Source organism: Neurospora tetraspora (assembly GCF_033439725.1).
Source record: "Neurospora tetraspora strain CBS 560.94 chromosome Unknown B0H65scaffold_1, whole genome shotgun sequence".
Classification (NCBI taxonomy): Eukaryota; Fungi; Ascomycota; class Sordariomycetes; order Sordariales; family Sordariaceae; genus Neurospora; species Neurospora tetraspora.
Window position 1 is genome coordinate 3375745 of NW_026944383.1, and position 15888 is coordinate 3391632.

General features: G+C 43.4%; 3 protein-coding genes across 3 annotated transcripts; 1 reads left to right on the plus strand and 2 right to left on the minus strand.

Annotated features, from left to right (window-relative positions):
* Nucleotides 1-6267: 6267 nt before the first annotated feature.
* On the plus strand, nucleotides 6268-8577 carry B0H65DRAFT_544229 (ER lumen protein retaining receptor-domain-containing protein; the record flags this gene model as incomplete). Its single annotated transcript, XM_062829276.1, has 3 exons — nucleotides 6268-6298; nucleotides 7479-7771; nucleotides 7849-8577. 3 exons carry the CDS (start codon nucleotides 6268-6270, stop codon nucleotides 8575-8577), a joined length of 1053 nt encoding a protein of 350 aa, XP_062686323.1.
* A 350-nt stretch (nucleotides 8578-8927) lies between these two features.
* On the minus strand, nucleotides 8928-12022 carry B0H65DRAFT_554490 (Six-hairpin glycosidase; the record flags this gene model as incomplete). Its single annotated transcript, XM_062830004.1, has 4 exons — nucleotides 8928-10901; nucleotides 11605-11723; nucleotides 11777-11859; nucleotides 11993-12022. 4 exons carry the CDS (start codon nucleotides 12020-12022, stop codon nucleotides 9028-9030), a joined length of 2106 nt encoding a protein of 701 aa, XP_062686324.1. The 3' UTR covers nucleotides 8928-9027.
* Nucleotides 12023-12702: 680 nt separating this feature from the next.
* Nucleotides 12703-14038, minus strand: B0H65DRAFT_30252 (P-loop containing nucleoside triphosphate hydrolase protein). Its single transcript, XM_062823159.1, has 2 exons — nucleotides 13627-14038; nucleotides 12703-13542 (listed from the first exon to the last, which is right to left on the minus strand). Exons 1-2 carry the CDS (start codon nucleotides 13781-13783, stop codon nucleotides 12878-12880), a joined length of 822 nt encoding a protein of 273 aa, XP_062686325.1. The 5' UTR covers nucleotides 13784-14038; the 3' UTR covers nucleotides 12703-12877.
* Between the last annotated feature and the right edge of the window lie 1850 nt (nucleotides 14039-15888).

Below are 15888 nucleotides of genomic sequence, written 5' to 3' on the forward strand. Positions count from 1 at the left end.
TATTATATTCTAAATAATAATAAAAAAACGAAATTTGGGAATTTAGGGCCCAGCCTAATTTAAATATTAGACTAGCAATAAAGGTTCTAAAAACCTTTGTCCCAAGCCTAGCATTCACCAGACCTCTACGAATTAATTAGAGTATTCTACAAAGTTTTAGAAACCTCTAATTTCCTATATTAACGAGCTAACCGTTTCTTATATATCTTACTTTTATTAGAAAAGGAATCTTTATTTATTTCTTATATATATATTTGAATTTAATTCGCTAAGATATATATTAAATACTCTAACTGAAAAGAGGAAGGTTATTAATTGTATATTTATTTAAATTTAGCCGGCCAATTTATATGCCAACTATTTACCGCTTTGATTAAAAAAGGAATTTATTTACTTTATATTTATTTAAACTTAACCGGTTAATTTATATTCCAACCGCTTTGGCCGGAAGGGTGGCTTACCTACCTTATATTTATTTAAACTTAACCGGCCAATTTATATTCTAACCGCTTTGGCCGGAAGGGTAATTTATTTACCCTATATTTATTTAAACCTAACCGGCCAACTTATATCTTAACCACCTTAGCCGAAAGGGTAGTTTGCCTACCCTATATTTACTTAGCTGGCTAATTTATATTCTAATTACCTACTGTCCTAACTGGGAAAAGTAATTTATTTACCTTATAGAAAGTGCTACGCGTAGGTTGAGTTTATTAGCTGTGAATCGATTTTTAAAATTTACTATACTAGGAAATTTCGCGGAAATTGGGAAGTCGCAACTTAAATCGTCAGGTTGTACCTTCTCTATACTAGCGGTCGTAGGGTATATAAGAGGAAGCGGTAAGAACGACTGGTTAAGGTAGAAATAGCCGGCCAAAGTAAGAGCAATCGGTCGAAGTAAGTAAGGGTATTTAATTATATATAGGGTTGTTTGGAAGGGTCCTTTAAAAGGGTACGTCCTATAAATTTATTTAAGAGGGCTGCTTAAGGGACCGTTCAAAAGGGTCGCTTAGAAGGGTACGTACTATAAGTCCGGCCGAAAAGGATTACCTAAAGGGTTGCTTAAAAAGGTCGTTTAAAAGGGTACGTATTATAAATTTAGTTAAAAGGGACCGCCTAAAGGGTTGCTAATAGGTTTAATTATTTAAATAAATTAGAATTTTTATGGGAGAGCTATTTAGGTATTTTTAGGCACTCTCTCATAGGGTTAGGAATAGATTTAAATAATAATAAAATCAATTTATATTAGATAGTTTTCGTACAGTTCCTATATAGAGGTTTTAATTTATATTAATAAGCTTATATACCAATAAATTTAATTTCCTCCCTTAAATGTTTTTCTATTGGGAGGCTACTAGGGCTTTACTTTAATATTTTTAAGGAGGATATTATTTTCGGTTTTAAATTTTAGGTGTAGTAATATATAGATTATTAAGACCCTCTAATTAGTACCTTTATAAGTATTAAGCGTAAGAGGAAAATATTAGGCTTAATAAGAAAATTGATTTAAATCGGAGATAAATAGTAATATAATAATACTACGATTTCCTCTTCCGCTTTCGGGCAATAGGAGCGTCCTTATTAGATAATTTACTAATTTAGTAATAGTAGGTTTAATTAATACAATAATACTTCAATTTAATTTATTAGCTAATTTGAGTAGGAAATTTTCGGGACGGATTTTGGGGACGGATTATTTAGGAACGGATTATTCTACCCTATTCTTAATTATAATATAGGGATATTCGGGGGTATAAATATCTAATAAGTAGAAGTGAAATTCTAGGATTTATTGAAAATTAATTATTGCGAAAGTATTTGCTAAGGATATTTTTATTAATTAAGAGTAGGAATAACTATGGTTGGATTATATTGCGGGAAATATTGGACTTAGTGAATAATATAAGTTTCTAGCCTATTGATTTGGAGCGTGGGAATTATTAAACTTAGTAAATAAAATAAGCCTCTGGCCTATTGATTTGGAGCGTAGCAAATAATTATATTAGTCCGACAGGGAAAATATATAGTAACTTATGAAGGAAACCTTAATCTCAATTTATATAGTGATATAGCGCGTAGTTACCCTACAATCTACCGAGGAGCTAACGTTATATATATACTCTCTCTTAGCTCTAGTTAAACTTTATTTAATTAATAATTTAAAAAGAACTATTTAATACTAGGAAGTACCCTATAAACGTTAGCGGTTGGCCTATTAATTTGGAACGTAATTAATAACTATACTAGACCGACGAAGGGAGCGCGGGGACGAAAAAAAAACCGTTATTAGATAAAATAAATAATTATTTTAAAAGTTTTAATTCCAGTTTAGTTGACGAATAAAACTCGGAATATAATACCTAATTTAATTAAGAATTAGCTATCCCGGACCCAACTCTATCGACGGGTAGGGTAAGAATTAGGAAAATTAAGGATTTTACTAAATAAGCCTCTAAATAATCTAATTTATTTTATTACTTTAATTGACACTTATATCTCCAAAATGAACTTTTAACCCTTATTTCTATATATACCGCTACTAGGTTTTTCCTCGTACGATTTTTTCCTAAATAATAGTAGTTTCTTAACGGAAAGCGCAATTTAATCCCTACGTTCTACTTTAAGGAATTTCGAACCTCGAGGGGCGTAGAAGGGTAATTCCCCCATACTATTAGGCTAGCGGCTTACGAATTACTACTTAAAGGCATAGGGAAGAAAGCCTACTAGTACGCTATTAGGTTAGCGCCTTTAATTTACTAATAAAATAAAGTCAAACTATTTTACTATTACTTTTTAACCAAATTTAATTCTTATTATTATATTATTTACCTTGTTTTTTTCATTGTTCCTATTATTCGTATTACTATTCTTCTTATTATTAGGTAATTAGCTAATAACGCCCCTTTAGAAACCAGAATATAAAACTCAAACCTTCTTATTAAACCTTTTTTTTAATTTATTATTTATTATATTATTTACTTTAGTCCTAACTATTTTTTATCTTCATTTTTATTCCTTATTCTAATTAATTGGTCCTTACTATTCCTCAATTGCCATATCCTCTAAAATATTGAATATAGTCCTTAATTTCTTCTATATTGTTCGGAAGTAAAAAATTCACTTTCATCCTCTCTTTTACCCTTTCCTTCGCCCTCTCTTTTACCCTCTCCTCTACCCTCTTTTCTATCCTCTCTTTTACTTTCACCCTCTTCTTTACCCTCTTCTTTACTTTCCCTATCTTTCCTCTTTTTCTTCTTATTCTTCCACGTATTATACGTTAGACTAAGCAAACTATAGTCTAGAATAGCCTCTTCAAGACCATTAGAGTCTAATAATTCTTCGTCAGCCAATGCATTCTTAGAAATAAAAGAAATTCCCACCTCTTTATTATTCTCACTACCTTCCTCATCACTCTTACTACTTTCTTTATTACTACCTTCCTCTTTACTACCTTCCTTCTTATAACCTTCTTTATTACCTTTACTACTATTATTGTCTAAAGTATAATAGCCAATAAAATTACTAAGTGGCTTTAATATAGATTTTACAACATTTATACGCTTCTTAATATCTATAAAGAACGAAGGTTCTTTAGAACGTCCGAAGAATTTTTATTTAATATTTAAAAGTATAAAATCTAAATTATAACTCTTAATCCTACAAAAGGCTTCGAAAGATTACTATACCAATCTCTTATAGGCTCCTATTACCTTATTCTCCTTCTTCTTCTTCCAAATATTATACTCTACTTCGAATTCTTTTAATTATTTTCGTACTTCCTTAAATTAAATTAAAGTTTACTTCGAACGATCCTTTTTTATTTATTTTGTAGCGTATTTATTATTTGCGCGCTAAATATTTAATATAATTACGTTATTAATAATCTAGCCTTGTAGTTTAACCTTTCTTCGAATAGAAGTCTTTTTAATTATATTATTGAGACAGCTATTCTTATCCTTTACAACTTTATTAAAATAACTTTTATACGTAGCGCCTTCGTTAAAACGAACTTTTACATTAATAAACTTTTTTGCTAGGTTATTAACTAACTAATTAAATTTTTGAAGAACTTTATTAATCTAGGGGATAATCCTCTTTAATAATTCAATAGTCTCGTATACTTCAATCTATCGTTCTAAATTAGAATTTATTTTAAACTATTAAAAGATAAATTGCTTTACTATATTTTACTAAAGTTTACTAATAATTATTTCCGGATTAATAAGCGATAGCCTAGTATTTTGGAAGTTATTTAAAATATAAGCTCTAATAAACACAATGTTAAATATATATTAACAAAGTAAATAGACTTAGTATATAAATAAAAAAAAGAAAGAGGTAAATAAACTTACGTTAAAAGCTTATATAAAATCATTAGAATCGAATTGAAGGTTTCTTACTCGAATGTAATCCCGTAATATTTTTTAATATATATATTTATTATACTGAAAAACGCCTACATTTATAGGTTATAGGAAATAAAAAGAATAAAGGGGGAGAAAAATAATAATAATATCGAATTAGAAGTAATATTAAAAGAGTTTAATACTATAGTAACCGGAAAGTATATTAAGTAAAAGAAGGCGATATTCTTTATTGCCTAATTTTGTACGGAAAGTATCTTTATTAAAATTTATAATTTATTCTCTATTAAAATTAAAACCAAACTAATTATTAAAATTTAACCTATAGCGTTTAACTTTAATATAATACTTCCAAAATTGCTTATTAAAATACTTCACCCAATCTAATATAATATTAGCGTTATTAAACGCTATTTTAAAGACGTTAAACTTCATCTCTAAATAAAAATCTTTAAAAAATCCCTAATTAATTATTAAATTAGTTTTAAAAATAGTATAAATTAGAATTAATTCGCTAACAACATTTCTAACGCCTATTAAAATTATTAATTCGCAATTAGTAAAGTCTATAATTTTAAGCTATAAAATAAAATAATTAATATATATTTTATAATAAAGGAATATAGAATTTATTTACTCTCCTCTTTTTTAGTACTTCAATAAATAAAATCTTATAATTACTATTAAATATAATTATCTAACAACCCATTTTATCGGCGTTCTAGAAGGCAAAAGAATTAATATAATACCTCTTCAAAATCTTTTTCAATAATTTAAAAAATTACCAGACGTACTCGATCTACTACTCTATAGAAAGCCTATCCACCTCTACTAGCTTAAACTTAATTAATTCAAACCAAGAATAGTTTACTTTCTATCTCTTATAGAAATTTTGGCTAACTTCTAGAACAGGAGATTTCCTACTAATTCTTATATTATACTTATTAATTATAGTAGCTAACTTAGGTTTTAGATACGCTGAATTTAGAAGCGGCATTTCGAATAATTAGAATTTTAAATAATAAATTTCCATTATCGTCGTTATTATCGTTAATATTATTACTAATTTGGCTCTATATAATTTAGCTCTATATAGTTTAGCTCTATATAGTTTGGCTCTATAGAACAATTTAGTTTCGTATAACTCTTTAATCAGAAGTTGGGACTTATATTATTTATTAAATTTATTGATTCTTTTTGCATTATTATTCTTAATAGCGATATTATTAGCGGTTAAGCTACCGAATAACCTATTTAACTAAAGGCTCGTCGGCATAAGCATCGGTATTAGTAATAGCGTTAATAGTAGCGTTAGTAATAGCATTAAAAGAAGAATTAGGGCAAAGGAGGCTCGATATAGGCTAGAGGATATTAAAATTTAATTAAGAACTGCCTAAATTATCCTTACTTAAATCTTTCCTAAGATCGGAATTATTAAAGTAGGGCATTGCAGTAAGGCATAGTAGATTGGCCAAGTAAAAATATATTAAATAAAGGTATAATTTTGGCGATCAGGCCCGATTTAATAAGGTTATAGCGTTATAAAATTAGTAAGAAACGCTATAACCCCAAAATAGAATATTTGGTTCTGTGACTTGTAGTGGGCTGGGTTTTGTAGTAAGACACGTGCAAGTAGGTTTATTGGATTGAGGAAAAGAAGAGGAAGAGAAAGAAGGTCAGATCAATTTTTTTAGTTAAGGATTAGTAGATTTATAGTACTGCAAAGTTGGAAGGTAGGGTTTTGCCCTATTTGGCCTACATTTTTACTATCCGTTGGGGTTTTATGATGTCCGGTAGTTTTGTAACCAACTCTGCCTAGCAGAATTGGGGAATAGATAGGAACTGCTCCACTTTCCCCAACGGGTAGGTGCTCTCATTAGTCTCTTATAACAGTCGTGCTCCGATGTCAGCCCCTATCCGCTCCGCCGCCACACGTGGCGCAGTCTCTTTGTACCCTGTGGGTCCAAATGGTGTGACATTATGATTGGTGGGTGGGTGAGTGTGGTGGGGATGTCACAACCATTTGGACCCGCAGGTACAAAGAGAAACGCAAGGGCCATGCGTAGGTGGCTGAGTAAATGAGACTATCTCATTTATAAACTGCATATCCGATTCCGTTTGTCGGGTGCCTTGGACAAGCATTGGAACTGGACGGACAGGCTCGTGGGTAGAAGACAGGAAGCCGCCTCGAGCCCGTCAACGGAACCTGAAGTGAAGGAAGGGAGGAGAAACAATGAATGTGAGATGCCCTGGCTGATCCAAGTTCGTGCTTCCGTCTAGCTCCTTTGACCAGCGGTGCAGGGATGTCTAGAGGTACCTTCCCCTCAACGTCCCCGAAACCGAAACCAAACGAACGTCAACAAGTCAAGAGCTACCGTTACGTACCTCTGCTGTGCCTTTTAGCTCAGCTGTGCATACTACAGCTACCCGGATGCCTGGTTCGAGTTTCAGCCCCCCGAGCTTCAATTTCCTACTCCTTCATGAATTCTTCTCTGGCCGCTCTCGACAAAAACAACTTCCCGCAATCGTTGTTGTTGTTGTTGTTGTTGTTGTTGTTGTTGTTGTCGACAGTACGAGCAAACGGAGCAAACCCCGCAACACCCCCAGGTCCGAGCACCTCTACGGCTTACTCCCCCGAGTCCACCTCCAGTATAAGTGCGATACGTGATACGTCACTCCGCCGGCTACGTCCGGACCGACTCGAACATCCTCACGTCCGACCTTCTTCTCCCTTCAATCCCCCAGAGAACATCTATCTGCTGGAAGCTTGACACAAAACCACTCCGGCGCGAGTAGAGTGCCCGTCGCACAAGATGGGATTTCTAGATATACACGGAATCAGCGTAAGTATTGGAACAGAGCCAGGACCGGCACCAGCATCACCACAGCGGCGCGAAGCGCCCCATATCCGGCGATCACCTCGAAGCTGTATAGACAACCGGCAGCTGACAGTGTACTTGTTGTAGATTTTCAGGTGGGCGGCTGATATATCTCACCTTATTGCAAAATGCATCCTCCTATACTCCATCCATCGCAATAGGAGCGCTGAAGGTTCTACACCTCTTTTTTCGCCGACGCAACTACGTCCCTCCGACTAACACTGGCCTTCTCTAGGCGTGTCTCTCATCACACAAGTATTCTATGCGCTTGTCTTTATTACGCGCTACACGGATCTCTTCGGCGAACAATGGTGGGGGGGATTTTTGGGGTGGTGGAATTTCCTCTTCAAGATCTTCTACCTCTCCTCGTCATTCTACACCATTGCGGCCATGCAGTTCTTCTTCCCACGGACCCGCGAGCGAGAGAAGGCATGGAAGTTCGGCGCCATCATCCTGGGGGGTAGCTTGCTCCTATCACCTTTCGTGATGATGATCGGTAAGCACAAGGAGGATTGGGGTTTTCGAGAGGTAAGTACATTATACCGCCACGTCTCCCCCTCCCTTCCCTCCTACTGGTTACTTACTAACCTTTTTCCCATCCTCAGTGGCTCTGGGTATTCTCCCAAATCCTCGAATCCGTCTGCGTACTCCCTCAACTCCTCCTCCTCCGTCAGACCACCGTTCCGACCGTCATCACTTCGTTATACATCGTGTTTCTCGGCTCCTACCGTGCCCTCTACATTCTCAATTGGATCGCCCGTGCACTCGACATCAACGACCGCAAGCCTGACGGTATTTCCATCGTCTTTGGCCTCATCCAGACAGCCCTATACGCCGACTTTGCCTGGGTCTACTGGACACGCCAGCGTGTCAAGCTGCGGAACGGTGGCGTCGTCGACTCCGATGACCTCCGGCGCGGATGGCTTCTCAGCCACATCTTCGGTAACAAGCGTATGGCTGGGGGGCACAGCGCGGATGACGACGAGGAGAGCGCCCCTGCTCTGGGAGGAGGACGCGGGGTCAACGGCATTGGCATTAGCAACGGAAACGGCCGTGGTTCGGCACCGAGATCCAAGTGGGGCGCTCGCGGTATCTCGGTTAGCGCTGATGACGGCGTGTTCGACCATGAGCAGTCGTTGGAGGACCATGGAGTGACGGAGTCGCTGGATCCGGACGCCAAGATGCACGATCCGGATGACTTGGCGAGGGCCTTGGACGACGACGATGATGGGTCGCCGTCGCGGGCAGGAGGTTCGGCGCCTTTGCTCGGTGAATCGAGCGACAACAACAATCATGACAGGAGGGATCATGATAATGCTTGGGCTGATGACTGATTATAGGGGTGCTAGGAGGCATGGAATATGGAATGACTGACGAATGGTTAATGGGTTGGTGGATCGCTTTTTCTTGGGTATGGACTGGGCATTATCAATCGTTGGCCATCTGGACGCCCAGCATGCTTTTTGCTAGGGGTCAGGGTTTCAATAGGGAGTAACGGTTAGGAAGACGGTGTCGGTGGTCTCAACAACACGCACATGGGTGAGCTAGTTCCGCATATGACAAGGTGAACAAGCAGGTGGCCTCTGTCTACAAAAAGCCAGGACTGATATTGGTTGTGTTTTATATCAAGTTTGAAATGTACAGGCAGATCTTGCTAGGACAGTCCAAAAGCGTTCTTGTTCACGTCTAACTTCAGTTTGTGAGTGATGTGTTAATGGTCCACGAAAACAAAGTTATTTCAGTTCCTATGTGCAATACTTTTTACAACAACCCTACGTCTTTACTCAGTCCTCCTGCACAGAAAGCTCCCAAAGCGCTCTCAACACCGCCAACCCTCCACTCTGGGTTTCCACCGTCCTGCCTCTACCGCGAGTATTAGGATCATCGTCCACCACTTTCCGGGTGCTCTCCTCAGCCATCTTATCATCACCTCTCCTCCTTGAGCCCTTGTTCGACCGGCGGCTTCCAGTCATCGGATGCTGCATCTTGTTATTCTGGTCATTATAAACCACCGTTGGCCCTCTTCCTCCGCCTCCAGGCAACAACTCTTCTTCTGCAACCCACTCAGAAGTCTGCGGGACCCCTTGATTCCGATAATCAGTCACTCCCTCCGTAGGAGCCAACGAATCCGGCCCAAAACGGAGTTCGGACGTCTTGACGTTCAGCAAACCGGCTGTCCACCACATGCCAAATTTGCCTTCACTGTCCCTTGTGCGCGCTGCCGCATGGGCGTTGTGCTTCAGCCAGCCGGAATACCGTTGGCAAGCGGCGTGGTGCTCTTTTGCTATGCTGTTCCAGAACTCCGGACGGGGAGGTGGTGTTGTGCTTGTCAAGGTTGAGTGATTCAACGGCGCCTGCTGGGTAATACGTGAACAAAACGCAGTGAAATGGTGCATCCAAATCCCCTTAAACGTCTGCGCATCCTGCGAGCACTCGCCCGTAGCATCGCAGGCCTCTTCGAGGATGCCGGCCCGGCCCAGGCCGCGCCAGGGTGGGAGCTCACCCGGCTTTAGGCTGTCAAGGTCATCAACCGGAGAGTCCCGCACCAGGTCCCAGCCGGTTGCTCGGATGACGTTTTGGATGAGCGTGTGGCCTGCCTTCAGGTAGGATGGATCGGGGTCAACACTAAAAAGGTTCCGCTGCCCCGTGAGGATGACGCCTTGGTTGTAGGTGTACAGCATCTCGTCGCGCTCGTCGCACTTGGTGTTGTTGCTGCCGGAGGAGTAGCCGGAGATGTGGAAGCCGTCGGTGAAGAGGCCGAGGGAGTTGGTCATGTTGGAGGAGATTAGCCAGGTGTAGGCGTCGAGCGCGGCGGCGAGGTACTTGGGGTCGTGTGGGTACCATTTTTTGTCTCTTGAGGGGCTGGGAGGACCATTCATGGGCTGCGTGTTGCCGTGCTCGGAGATGAAAGGTGAGTTGTTGTCGTCCCCGGGGAAGTGGAGGTACATCATCACCGACGCGGCGATGTATAGCTCATTGGTGATGGCATTTTTGTACGGCAGTAACCGCGGATTCCAGTTCATGCCTCCACCACAGAGTGTCGTGTCCCAGCCGGCTTCTGCAAGTTCCCAGAATATCCTCGCTCGGTGAGCAAATGCGGGAGTCCAAAGAGTCCCATGCCAGGTACGATTCCGTAACGTTTCCGTTGGGAACTCAACACCATTGCCGTCACCAAAGCCAAACGGCGGCCGGCTAGGGGTGCTGCTATACCCATCGACGAACTTGACGGTATCGAGCCAGCCCAATACAACCCAAAGCATGTCATCGTAGGCTTCCTGGCGGAGTGCAAAGATATTCTGGCCGAAGTAAAAGCCGATCAGCTGGGAGAAGTAGAGAGAGATTGTGTTCTCTGTTACCGACCACCCCTCGGAGATTTCGATCCCCCTCGACGCCGCTATCTCGAGGCTTCGGTGTAGGGTTTCAAGGGTCCCGGCAATGTGTGTCCCTAGGACGGCGGCGGTCCAGTCGATAGCGGAGGGCCATGTGCCAACCCATGGCTGGAAGTAGGCTTCTTGCATGACATCGAGAGCGTTTATCATCTCATCGAATAACGTCACGTTGAAGACGTAGTCTCGACCTTTGGCGATAACCGGCTTGTCTTTTCCCATATGAGGAGATAGGAATGAGAAGGACTGGTCGGCAGCGGAGGCAGCCGTGGCTAGGAAAGCCACTTTGGCCCATTTGACTAACATGTTGTCGGCCCAGCAGCAGCAGCAGCAACAACGGTAGGGTGAGGCTCAATTCTTTCCAAATCGGCGGATACCAGGTGGTCGTAAGTAGATATCGTCGGTCCCGGGGTCAACAGAATGCGAGGATCTAGCTCCCGAAACCTGTCGGGAGAGCAGGCCAGTTTATACAACTTTCCCGTTCGGCAGATGTAAAAAGCAAACAAGCGAATCGAGCGCCTACAACAGTCAGTTGTAGTTGCCCAGTCCGCCAAGATGCTGGTATTCCCTCATCATGAACTAGGTAGAGCTCAAGATCCACGAAGATCCACGAGACAGATGTGGATGATATGTGTCTCGGATTTACTCAATGCAACGAGAAACTGGGAGGGTGGTAACGGTTGAAGGTGAGATTGGTCAGGACTTGGAAAGTAAACTCACGGGAACAAGGCAAGAGGATAGCGAAGACTTGGGGCCCTCGGGAATGACTTCAAGTAAAGGTTGGTAGCAGGTATCGGATCAAACTCCAACGACGAGGGGGGAGTTATGAGACTGAATGCCTGCGATCGCACCAACACTTGAGTGGGAGGGCAAGAGTAGAGGGCAAGCCTGAACAACCAACAGTCATGGGAATTCACACCTCAATTCAGGCTGTGTGCATGCCAAGGTCAGCTTGCCCGGTCAGGTTGACACAACCAAGACAATCGATTGATTGTAACTGAAGTTCCAATAAGACGATGCCAGGTGTGGCTGTCGTCGAATCAATGGCTAGTTTGTTCCAGTTGAAGCTGAGGTGAGCCAGGAGGTACGTACACCTGCCTCAATGGATGGGCGGCTGTCCCGGCAGCTGGCAGCGGAATCGGAGCACTGGATGTTCTTGAAACGGGCAACAGCGGCCTGACCGGCAACGGGCGGGTTTAGTTCGCCGAGGGGCGGAGCACCTCCACTGCGCTGAGGGGCAAGGGCGGGAATTGCCTGCCGGGGCGATTCTGCCCACTTGCTCCCCGTGCTCCCCGTGCTCCCCCGCCACACGATGCCCTGTCTGCCCAGTTCGAGGCCCCTTTCGACTTTTTCCAAACCGGACCCCAGAGTGTGTCTCAGACCCCCGACACATGTCTCTTTCCATTCCGCTAGTATGTGGATTTTGGTATTTACATTATCAGATCAAGCACGGATAAAGTGCTTCTCGAAGGTGTTCCGGGTGAATTGTAGCGGACGACTTCAAGGTCTTAAGCTGAGCACCTATGGATTAGACAGGTGGAAGCAGAGGCAGAAGATAGCTACAAGTCAGAGCGACCTGAAGACATAGATTCCATGACTGTTTTATTCCAGTCGACAAAACAACGGTACATTTTGACACTCTGAATGCCGGTTCAGTTGCCTTCCTGTTTTGAAAGCGTGTGACGGGTGAGCAAAATCGTACAACTCAGAAGAGCAACTGTGTAAGCTGCGTGTTGGTGACCGATGTCGGAAGCCCACCTATCTTCCTATACAACTGCAGAACGCGAAAAAAAAAAAAAAAAAAAAAAAAAACAAATCTCATAATATTTGTGAATTGCCAAGTTGAGAGGCAGGTGGGTAGATAATTCGATGCTGTTGTGGATGAAGTTCAAGCACATGCCGCTAAAGATCAAATTCGACAGCGACAAAGATTCAGTCTATAAGACGGTTCCTTGAGTAGCAATTAATTTCGTTGTTTATATTTTATCAAAAGGACCATCCAGATGTTCGCAACACTTAACCGCCTGCCTGTCGCTTCTTCGCTGATATGGTATACAAAACCAACGTTCCATCCGTTCTCCAAAAAACGCCTGCTTCAAAGCCAAAAGACTCTCGATGAAGTCACCCAAACCAGACGCCAAAACGCCATCTAACCAGCCCCAAGTAGCCCTCTTGTCATTCGTGCCAGCCGAGGATCGTTGCCCCATACTACGTGCCGGGGTCCCAAACGTCATAGCCACAGCCCGTCCTACTCGACGAAGCGGCGCTCGAATTCCGTGATGAGCTTTGGTGTGATCTCGTCGCTGCTCATACCCTCAACCTCCCAAAGGACTCCCTGGCGCGCATAATGATCCAGAAGAGGCTCGGCTGTTTCCTGGAACTTCTTGTACCTCGCAAGGTAAACCTTCTCGTCATCATCCGCCCTGCGGACCAAGGGCTCGCCGGTAATGTCATCGACACCGGGAACCTTGGGTGCGTTGAACGTGGTGTTGTAAACCCTGCCTGACGGCTCGTGGACCCAGCGTCCGGAAATGCGCTCAAGGATAACGTCGACAGGCGTCTTGAGGGACACGACCAGGTTGATGGGGATAATCTCATCCAGGCGCTTAGCCTGCGTTGCCGTGCGCGGGAAACCGTCCAGGAGGAAAGAATGGGTGGGATCATTGGAAAGCTGGGACTGGATGAAACCACGGGCTTGCGCTGGCGAGGAGAGGAACGCTGCAACTTCAGCATCGTCTTGGAAAGGCTGTGCACCCTCGGCGCTGAGGGCCGAGGAAGCAAGCGTCAGAACGTTGCCGGCGGGGTGAGTCGAGTTGAGCCATCCGCGCTGGGTGAGCTCATTGCCAATGAGGCGGAGGATAAGGTCATCTGATACCAAACCGCCGGACTTCATGACACTCTCCACTTTGATGCCTGTGCGTGATAATTAGCATTTTGTTCAGGACATGAATCAGGGCGTAGGGCATACGATAGATAATCGCGGAACCCAAGACTCACCGAGAGGAGTCCGTTGCTTGACATTATATCGAAGCAGATCTCCCGAGCTGATGGAGGACAGTTGAGGAAACCGCTGAAGAAGGCGTTCCGACTGTGTTCCCTTTCCGACACCAGGCGCGCCAACAAGGATGACGCGGGCAGCTCGCCGTAGGGCCATTTTCCGTTAGGTCGTGCTCGTGAAGGTGGATTGAGCGAGCGATGGAGTTAATGCGTGCAAGAAGGAAGATGGAAGGAGCTGGCAACGAGAACACGGAAAACCCCCGGGCAGCAGATAAAAAGAGGTTCCGAGGTGGTACTTGTGGCCCCAATGTTGGGTTGATGCGAGCGCGGATGCGGGGAACGGGCGATGATCGGTGGCATGCAATTGCGTACTGTGGTACGCAGGCGCTCACAAATCAAGATGACTCCATGGTCCAGTCACTGGAGTTACAGCAGGGTCTGGATGGGGCAATGTGGATTAAAATTTGGAAGAGCGAACCCGGGGCTCTGACGATGAGCCAAAAAGAGGGAAAGCGTGAAAGGGAAATCGTGGGGATTTGAGATCGGTAGCGGGTCGGACCTCAGGGCATAGTTACGCCTGTATTCTGTCTATTACAAATCCCTATAAACAGCCTCCTACGTAGAAACCGGAAATCTTGATGGCCGTAATGACCAGCCGAAGCAGACAATGCTGTGTGTTTGGCTTCGGACGTCCGAACAATCCTCGACAATGGTACCACAACGAAGCCGTCATTGTACCCAAGACCCAAAAGGCCTCGTGGAAGGAACAGCTGCCCCTGTCATGCCAAGTTCTTTTGTCCAACATGTCGCCCCTCAACAAAAACCACAGGCGTTGAGATTCACCCACAGGCACCCATATGTCATTGTATGGTGCACCAAACAACGATGATAACGCCGCGAGATGAGACTGAAAATGAGGCGCAACTCTGTTTGCCCTTTCCTGTCTATGCTGTACACTAGGTATTCACAGCCAACGTGTTGATCAGTGAGACGGACATCTCCAATTTCCAGATGATCTCATTGCTGGTCGGTGCGACCCAAACCGAGAACGATGGGCCGAGGCAACGGGTTAACCTAAGAAAGCCGAGGCTATCAGGAGCATTTTGAACCGTGAATAGACCGACAGTATGGACACGGGTTGTGCGCAATCTCTTCTCTCATTATGTCCTTTGTAAGACATGGGACTCGGGCAGTCTTCTTGATTTACTTCTCGTTTCACAAGACTGCGCAAGAACACTTAAAACTGTGGGTGTGAGCTGGTCAGTGCTGGCTTTTGAGCAACGCCAGCTGTAAGAGAGTGAAGTGAGTGTTGCTCCAAAACGTCAAGCATGACCTCATGTAGTATAAATTTGGAACATTACAAATAATACCGCTTAAGAGAAAAACGAACAAAAAAACGATTTGAATGGCACGTGCTGGTCATTGACAAGCTGGAAACTTCAGAACTTCCAGAAGTTTGCCAGTCCAAGCGGATATCAAACGTCCACATCAACGTCCACATCGAATCAGTCGCCTTTGGCACCACGATATCGATAACAATACAGCAGTGTAAAGAAAGCCCCCGCTCCCGTCTCTGCTCCTCAATTCTGCCGTTGCCTTCTCCATATCTAGCAAGTTATGCACGACACGCAACAAAGTGAGTGCCGGTATCACCAATGAGCACATCACATCCAAAACGTGGAGCAGAATCGTTGATGGAGCTGTTTCGCTGGTGAGAGCGTGGCAAGTCCGAGAGCCAGTCCTTCTCCAGTTCGTCAGTGGTTCGCTGCCGGCTGCAAAAGCACGAAATGCGTTGGCCCCTTTTGGGTCCCTTCACAAGGGGTCGGTTGGTGAGGAAGAGACGCCCGTGTGAGGTTAGTGCATTACTCGCACTCACGTGATGAACGACAGAATCCGGAACTTGTAACGAGACTGTGGTGTTTTAGCTAGATGACTGTGTGGGGTCGTGATGTAAGTCCTTCATTAGCTGAGTACCTGCAGTAATAATCCAACTAGCGTCTGGGAATCATCACAAGAAGCAATAAAATTATGATGAGTTACTGAGCGCATGTGTGATGGTTCAAGTTCAGTTGACGGCTCCAATATCCCTTGCTTTAACGTGCTCATCCGACTTTGCAACTGAAGAGCTCACTGAGATTATGTGCATATGTACTGCTAACATGACAATGTTCCCTTGTCAAACTGAGATTCGGGGTCTCATGCCAAGCTCGAGGTTCCTGAGCTGGGAAATACCATGCACAGTGAGAATGCTGGAGACCCCAC